Below are 8,417 nucleotides of genomic sequence, written 5' to 3'. Positions count from 1 at the left end.
CCTCTCACTCTATGCCTCCCACCCCCTCCCTGGTTTTTCACATTTCTCTTTATTTTGGAAAACTTTAAACCTACTTTTAAAAAAGGGGAAAAAATAGAACGGTGAATCCTTCATCTAGATTCACTAATGGTGGACGTTGTTGCCTCATTTACTCTCTTTTTTTTTTTTAAGTTTATTTTTGAGGGGCGCCTGGGTGGCTCAGTCTGTTAAGCGGCCAACTTCGGCTCAGGTCCTGATCTCACAGCCTGTGGGTTCGAGCCCCACGTTAGGCTCTGTGCTGACAGCTTGAAGCCTGGAGCCTGCTTCATATTCTGTATCTCCCCCCTCCCCCCCGTACCTCCCCTGCTCACTCTCTCTCTCTTTCTCGACAAATAAAACACTAAATAAAGTTTATTTTTGAAAGAGAGAGAAGGCTCTGTCAGTGCAGAGCCTGATGTGGGGCTCAAACTCACTAACATGAGATCATGACCTGAGCCAAAAACAAGAGTTGGACGCTCAACTGTCCGAGTCCCCCAGCACCCCTGCTTTGTCTCTTATATATACTTTGTAATAAGTCTCTTTGAGGTTAAGTTGTAGATGTCATGACATTTCTCCCCTGTCACCTCTTAGGTCTTCCATAAGCACAATTCATTAACACACCCAGGAAATAAGACATTGTTCTAATACTCTTGTCTAACAAATGGTACGTAATCAAACACGTGCCTTTTACCATTTTTTAATTTAATTTTTTAAAAAAATTTTAATGTTTTTTTTATTTTTGAGAGAGAGCATGAGCAGGGGAGGGTCAGAGAGAGAGGGAGACAAAGAAGCTGAAACAGGCTCCGGGGTCTGAGCTAGCTGTCAGCACAGAGCCCGACACAGGGCTAGAACCCACAAACTGTGAGATCATGACCTGAGCCGGTCAGACGCTCAACCGACTGAACCACCCAGGCGCCCCATACCGTTTGTATTTTTAAGCAGTGATTATTCTGTAATAAAAAATTACTTGTTTTGTGCCATTACTATCCTAAGGGATTTATAAAATGCTAACCATTTTATTTTTTATCACCTTTTTAAAAGTTTTTTATTTTATTTATTTTGAGAGAACAAGTGAGGGAGGGGCGGAGAGAGAGAAAGAGAGAGAGAATCCCCGAGCAGGCTGCATGCTCTCAGCACAGAGCCGAACTTAGAGCTCGATCTCACGAACCTTGAGATCATGACCTGAACCAAAATCCAGAGTCAGACAGTTAACTGACTGAGCGCCCCAGGCGCTGCAACCATTGTTGCATAGTTTTTAAAATATGAGGATTAGTCCTTTTTCTCTCCACTTTACAGGTAAGAAAACTGATGCACAGAAACATGACTAAACTATCCAGAGTCNTTACAGACCACAAGGTAGAAGGTGGCAGAACTGAGATTATATATATATATATATACATACATATATACATATGTATATATATGTATATATATATATGTTTTTTTTTTTTTACGTATATTTATTTTTGAGAGAGGGGGAGACTGAGGACCCAGAGTGTGTGGTGCACTGTCAGCAGAGAGCCCAATGTGGAGCTCGAACTCATGAGCTGCGAGGTCATGCCCTGAGTTGAAGTTGAACGCTCAGCTGACTGAGCCACCCAGGCACCCCCAGAACTGAGATTCAGACCCAGATTTTTCAGCCTTGCTACCCAGACTTCCTAGCGGCTCCTTGAAGGTGGTCATCTTCCAAAGTAGTGTTATTCAGAGTTTTTTAAGCAGCAGGCTACTTTTTCAAACCAAGTCTTAGATCTGTTCTCTCGACATGTCTAACCCGTACAGAAGTGGTGCTGCTACTCAGCGCCGGAGGTGACGGCCCAGGGCGCTGCTCCAGCACTGCTCCCAGGGGGCGCCTTCCCCGTGCATTTGGAGAGAGCTGTGTGTTCTGTGTTCTTGCAGATCAGCATACCTTAGCCTGTGCGAGGGAGGAAATAGCATCCAGTTTGGGGAAAAAAACAAAACGGGCACCTGGGAGGCTCCCATCAGTTGAGCATCCGACTTTGGCTCAGGTCATGATCTCACGGTTCGTGAGTTTGAGCCCCGCATCGGGCTCTGTGCTGACTGCCAGCTCAGAGCCTGGAGCCTGCTTCAGAGTCTATGTCTCCCTCTTTCTCTGCCCCTCCCCTGCTCACGCACTCGCTCACTCTCTTTCAAAAATAAATAAAACATTAAAAAATTTTTTAATTTGAAAACAAAACAAAAAAACTAAACCGTCTAGGAGAAGACCGGACCTTCTTCCCTCCCTGCTGCTCCCCAGAACACACCTCCAAACACACAGAAGCAGCTGTCTGCTTTTCAGTACAGGTGCTCTTAATGCATGATCAAGACCCGAATGAGTGAAAAAGTAGAATTGAAGCCACGAATAGGCTGGTAGAAGGGGTACTTTTGGTCTGAGATGACCTTGATCCTGCTCGGATTATATATACAGGGCCATCTGGTAGTTTTTCCCAGTTACAAGATTAAGTTCTTGGTTTCAGTGGGAAAAGGCCCTCCGGAGCTGTTCCTATGGAACTTGGGTATCAGAAACGCTGCGATGGCACGGCCACTCAGTCGCGTGTGCCTAGAAAGCCACAGTGCACAGCCCAGCCACCTCCAGAGCCCTGGCCGAGGGTGGCCCACTGTATCAGCCACGGAAGGGGGCAGCTGATGGAGGCAGTTCCCGGCCACACCACGCCTCGTGCCCTCTCGTCTCTTCTCTCAGTCTGGTACTTTCACTTACTTGGCTTTTCTTCTTTTTTCCTTTTCCCTCTTCTCTGCCTGGGAGTGTAGAAAGCCCTCCTGGTGTCATCACTGAGGGAGGTCGGGGTCACTCGCCCGGGGCCCAGAGGGTCTCTGAGGCCTCACATGGCACCTCTCCCCTGCAGCTTGGATATAGAAGGACCTTTGGGGGGAGCTGAGAACTTGCAGGCCTCTGAGTTGACGTTTAGTGTGGTGTTGGTTTCTGCGTCAGTTAGAGTTTCAGTCTCCGCAGGCGGATGTGGGGGAGGGAGCGGTAGGCCCCGCATTTGCCCCCAGCCTCCTCGGTGCTGGGAAATGTTGGAAGCAGGAGGGGAATGGAGACCATTGTATAGGATAAAATAAGAAAAGAGGGGCGCCTGGGGGCTCCCATCAATTAAGCGTCTGACTGAGCCTCAGGTTGTGACCTGGCAGTTCATAGGTTTGAGCCCCGAACTGGACTCTGTGCTGACAGCTTGGAGCCTGGAGCTGCTCTGTCCCTCCCTCTCTCTGCCCCTCCCCTGCTCACACTGTCTCTCACAAGTAAGCCTTAAAAAATTATGAAAATAATACTGTTTGCAAAGCTGAGAATTGCAACAGGTGATACATGCGCAGAATTTCGAGGTGCCGAGAAGGGTGCCCATCTGTTCGTCCCACTGACCAGTACTGGGTGCCACCAAACCGTTAACCCCCCGCCGCCTTACAACGGCTTATTGTGAACAGCAGGGAGCCCCTACCTTCGAGGACTGATGTTTGCGTGCAGATGAACAAGGATGGACCAGGACGTCACAAAGTGCTGTGACCACAGGCGGGCTGGAGGCTGGGGAGGGGGCCGGGCTGCAGCTGCTGCAAGACAGGGCGGCCAAGCATGCGCTTCCTGCCGTGACACCACGTAGACATGCGTACGAGGCGTGAGCGAGCGTGCTGGCGGTGGGTGACCCGTTCTCTAAAGTGGCCTCTGTTTCCTCCGCCCCCACAGGTGTGGTTCCCCAGAGTGCGCCACCAGTGCCGACGGCCTCTTCCCGGTTCCATTTCCCCCCTCTGGACACCCAGTCTCCGACAGGCGACGTGCAGCCCGGGCGCTTCTCCGCCGGCTCCCTCAGCGCTTCCGGCCAGGAGTCTGGGAGCCGCACCGACAGAAAGGCCGAGCTGCCGGAGCTGGACGACAGTCCGGCCGCCGATTGGCGCCGGGGCGTGGACCTGCTGTCCTCCCGGAGTGCCGTCGCTGCAGGGGGCATCGGCCATCAGAAACGCAAGCCGGACATCATGCTTCCTCTGTTCACCAGGCCCGGGATGTACCCCGACCCCCACAGCCCCTTCGCCGTCTCTCCGCTCCCCGGCCGCGGGGGCGTGCTCAACGTCCCCATCTCCCCTGCCCTGTCCCTGACGCCCACCATCTTCTCCTACAGCCCATCACCGGGCCTGAGCCCCTTCGCCGGCGGCGGCTGCTTCTCCTTCAACCCTGAGGAAATGAAACACTACCTGCATTCTCAAGCCTGCTCCGTGTTCAACTACCACCTGAGTCCGCGGACCTTCCCCCGTTACCCGGGCCTCGTGGTCCCGCCGCTGCAGTGCCAGGGGCATCCTGAGGAGTCGGCCCCATTTTCCATCAAGCTGCAGCCACCGCCGGCCGGCCGGAAGCACCGGGAGAGGGTGGAGAGCAGCGAGGAGCCCATCCCTGCCGCGGCTCCCATCCCCCCAAGAATTAAGGTGGAGCCAGCGTCCGACAAGGATCCGCAGAGCCTCGGGCAGGTGGTGCGAGAGGAGGAGCGCTCCCAGGGGGAGGGCACTGTGCCGGGCCGGACCACGGAGGAGGAGAAGGGCACCGTCTTTGCCCGCCCGGCTGCCCCCGTCTGGCCCTTGGCGCCCGCCGGCGCCCCGAGCGAAGAGCCCCTAGAGGTGGCTGAAGACAGTGAGGACAGGCCTGGCAGGGAGACCGGCGCGCCCGAGAAGAAGGAAGATGCGCTGATGCCCCCGAAGCTCCGGCTGAAGCGGCGCTGGAACGACGGCCCTGAAGCCCGCGAGCCCAGTAAGAGCGGCGCCGCCCTCTGGAGAGGCCCGGGGCCCCGGGGCCTGGCCGCAGCCGCCGACGCGTAGACCCGGGGGCCGGGGGCTGTTTGTGCTGGAGTCACACGCGTCCGTGTATTTATGTAGCGAGATTGGGGGGGCGGGGGGAGGGAGTTAGACTGGTTTGATTATTCTAGGGGCATAGACTTGTCTTTTTATGTTTGGGGATCGGGATGGGCGCCTTCTGTTGTAAATTAGGTGGGGTGTGAGCAGCACGCGGGGAGGTGGATGAACTGAGAGGAGGAGGGGCCTCCGCTTCCTGGGGAGGCTCATGCTTCCCCGACAAACTCTCGGGGCCACGGCACGCCTGGCCCTGTCTAGTTCAGGTTCCAGACTTCTTTTCTATCGTATTTATATATGGAAAGCCATTAATGAATTTCTTTTGCTCTGAGACACGGGAAAGGGAATAGGGCGTGATCGGGAGGGTGAGCGCTGAGACCACTAATGCCATGGGTGTCGCCGGAGGTGTTCTGTGTAATTATTTCAGGGGCAGAGTGAGATCATCTCAGTCTTAAAGGGACAGAGGCATGTTCCGATGTTGCTTTTTTTCCTCTTTTCCTTTGTTGTTATTTGGCGTTTTTTTCCTTTCCTTTAAAAAAAAAAACATTCGCAGGGAATAGGAGACGTCGCACCAGTCACGGTGTGGCGGGGGTGGCTGTGGGGCCAAGGGCCCCGCTGCACGTTTCTCGGACTTTCCCCTGCTTCGTGTAGGGAGGCGCCCTGAGGAGCTGTGAAGTCTGGTTCAGGGAAGAGAGAAGAGGCGGGAGGATGGAACCCAATGCCTTTAAAAACAAAACACGTACAGAAATGATCTTCGTCTTTCCTCATCCGTCGTGGGTTTGGAGAGTGGAGAGCCAGGCCACGGTGTGGCCGTGGGCGTGCTGAGCGGCACGACGTGGGACACGTCTTTCGTCGTGTCTGGTCCTCTGGCCAATCCTTCAGTCAAGCCTTAACAGTGAGCACACTTTACCCTGACACGGGTCTGTCAGCAGGAGCCCGGAGAAGGGCACGGACACCTTTTCAGACAAGCCAGGAATGAGGAAACCAGGTTAAGTTCTCAGCTGGCATTTGGTTGTTCCCTTGAACATCGCTGGGACGGGAAGCAGAACAGTGGGTTTGGGGGCGACAGGCAGGTGGTACCTGGAAATGCAGAAGGTAGTGGGGGGTCGAGTGGATGTTGGAGACCGAAGGAGGGGCGGGCGGAGACACGGAAGGCAGCCACACGGAGCCTGGGGGGAACGCAGGAGTTAGGGTCTGTCATGTCATGGGGGTGCGTTCCTGCTTTGCTTGTTTCCCTAGATTGTTCTAGTCCTCATGATCAGCTGACCACCCCGTGTGGGACTCTGGTTCACCCAGACAGTGGGGAGCGGTTTCTGCACGGGGAATCCCCTTCCCTCGGCCTGAAGGAACGGGAAAGTATCGCTCTGACGTGAAGCAAGAGAGACCTTACAGGGGCAGAGAGAAGCCACAGCCACCGCGTGCGCATGCGCATAACTGCGTGGCATGTGGAGATGCCGAAGTGGCTCCCGTCTGCCTGGCGTCCAGGAGGTGGGCAGAGAGGAGGTGACCTGTTAGGAAGGGGGCAACGAGTGGGCACAGAGACACTGTTAGGAAGTGGAGGGGCCCCTGACTGCACCGTAGCCCGAGTCAGCTCTGTACCCTAAGAAGCATTCAGAGGTTGTCTTTTAATGGGGTGGGGGGTCTTTTTTAAAAACTTGAGTGCTGGAGGGCGGGGAAAGGTCAGAGCCGGGGAGCGGGTTGGTAGGTGACTTGGGACAACTTGAGTCCATCACTCTGTTCTCTGGCAGGTGTCCTCCTCGATCAAATTCCAAATAGTGACTTGCCTTTCCCTAGGAAGGGATGGGGCCAGTGGTCTCTCTATCAACTCAGGCTTTGGTCAGGCTGCGCAGGGCTCCCCGTTCAGGCTTCTTGGGGTTGGTTCTGTTCTTGTCCATTTCTTTCTCTGCACCTCTTACCTCGGATCAGAAAGCAGGCCCAGGCAGGTGGAGGAAAGATCTCTGCTTGGCGCTGCCCGACCTAACCAGGGAGGCTGGCCGCCCCGCCCACGAGAGGGGAGGGCTGGCACGTGTCGGTATGAACTCAGGAATAGAAACTCGAGGCCTTTAAAACGAGGGAGAAGAATCCGTGACGCGTACCTGTAACCCCCTGGAACCCAAGTGCCAGAATTAATTCCTAGATGCTGCTTCTGTTTGAACAAAAAGTCACTGCTTTTACACTTGAAAAAAACACTCTCGAAAAATGTTCAACTCCATGAAAAATGTTTTTGGCTTTAAGAAATTGTTTGGTGTTTTACTGTTCCCTTTGACTGCCATTCCTTCGGTAAATCGTGGGTTGATTCGCACTGCACACGGCCTGGGGCGGGCGGGTCCTTCTACGGAGCGGAGCCCGGGCTTGCGCAGGAAGGGGCCCCAGGAAGGGCCCGGCAATGTGGAAGTCGTTGACATTTCCCGGGGCAGAGGACTGGGAGGTACTTCCTCACCCCCAGGACCGTTCCTGACAGGCACCTGTCGCCGGTCCGGCACAAAGCCAGGCCTTTCTCTTCTGCGTGCATTTCATCACTGCCCAGCAGCAGGTGGGAAGGGGGGGACGAGACCAGGCCCGTTTTCTCCCCCATTTTGCCGTGCCAAACATTTAAGACTTTGCAGATCTAAATCTTGGAATTTCATTGATCAAGAGCTTGTTCATGCAAACAGTTTGCTTTTTTAACTCTAGAGAAAATAGCAGTGATCTCCGAAGGGCGTCCAGTGCTGCTGAGCTCTTTTGTTTTGCTCTAAAAGGATGGCTAGGAGTGCAGCACGCGGCCCCCGGGTCCCCACACCTCCGCTGTCAAGCTGCGCTGCGACACACCAGCAGCCGGCCGACAGAGCCGCCGCACCCGGCTCCTCCGTGGGCCCAGAACTTTCCGAAGCATTAAAAGGTAGTTGAAGTACATCACTTCTCACCAAGCGGGTAGTCAGTTGGCTGTCTGTTTGTTGTTGTTGTTTTGTTTTGTTTTGTTTTTAATTTATTTCATAATTATGTGTATACCTTTTGTTTTGTAAAGGGTAATGGAACATACATTTTAATTTTGCTTAAAAGAAAATTTTTGATCCGTTCTTTGGAGAGCAGTTCTATTTTTCATTTTGGTGGGGTGGAGGGAGTCCCGGCTTGCTCGTTCGGAAACATCTAAGTGTTCTCTGAGTCACAGGATTGCGAGGCAGGGATCTGTGAGTGGGGCACTCACACCGGGGGGGGGCTTCACTAGCATCGCCATCGCCACGGCAGTGCGCTGTGTACATATGCGTCAGCGATCGCCTCCATCGTGCAGTGCCTTTTAGACGTTCCTCTTTCTATAAAGTCTTCAAATTTTTGCATATATATTATATATATATATGATGTAACGTTATAGAAATATATGTATAATATACATATTTTTTCCAGGGGTATCTGATAGCTCTGTATTTTGTTATGGAAGTTGAAAGAAAAAAGTATTTTACCTCAGAAATTAAAGTTAAATAAAAAAATACTTTTAAGTAACGCCTGTGGGGTGTCGGTGGTGTTGCCGCGCTGGGGCCGCCCGCCCACCACGTGCCCACTCGTGCGGCACCAGTGCGGCGGGG

The 8,417-nt window shown here is 53.4% G+C and overlaps 1 protein-coding gene across 1 annotated transcript in view; it reads left to right on the top strand.

The window, feature by feature from the left end:
* LOC144231672 (ETS translocation variant 3) overlaps positions 1-8,334 on the top strand; it is a 13,754-nt gene extending 5,420 nt beyond the window's left edge. Inside the window, exon 4 of the mRNA XM_077764215.1 lies at positions 3,710-8,334. Coding sequence (XP_077620341.1) covers positions 3,710-4,827 — 1,118 coding nt within the window. The 3' untranslated portion in view covers positions 4,828-8,334. The remainder of the gene's footprint in view (positions 1-3,709) is intronic.
* The last annotated feature ends 83 nt before the right edge of the window (positions 8,335-8,417 follow it).

The sequence above is a fragment of the Crocuta crocuta genome, unplaced genomic scaffold, assembly GCF_008692635.1.
Source record: "Crocuta crocuta isolate KB4526 unplaced genomic scaffold, BGI_CrCroc_1.0 scaffold528, whole genome shotgun sequence".
NCBI classification, from domain to species: domain Eukaryota; kingdom Metazoa; phylum Chordata; class Mammalia; order Carnivora; family Hyaenidae; genus Crocuta; species Crocuta crocuta.
This window is presented reverse-complemented; position numbering and strand designations above follow the sequence as displayed.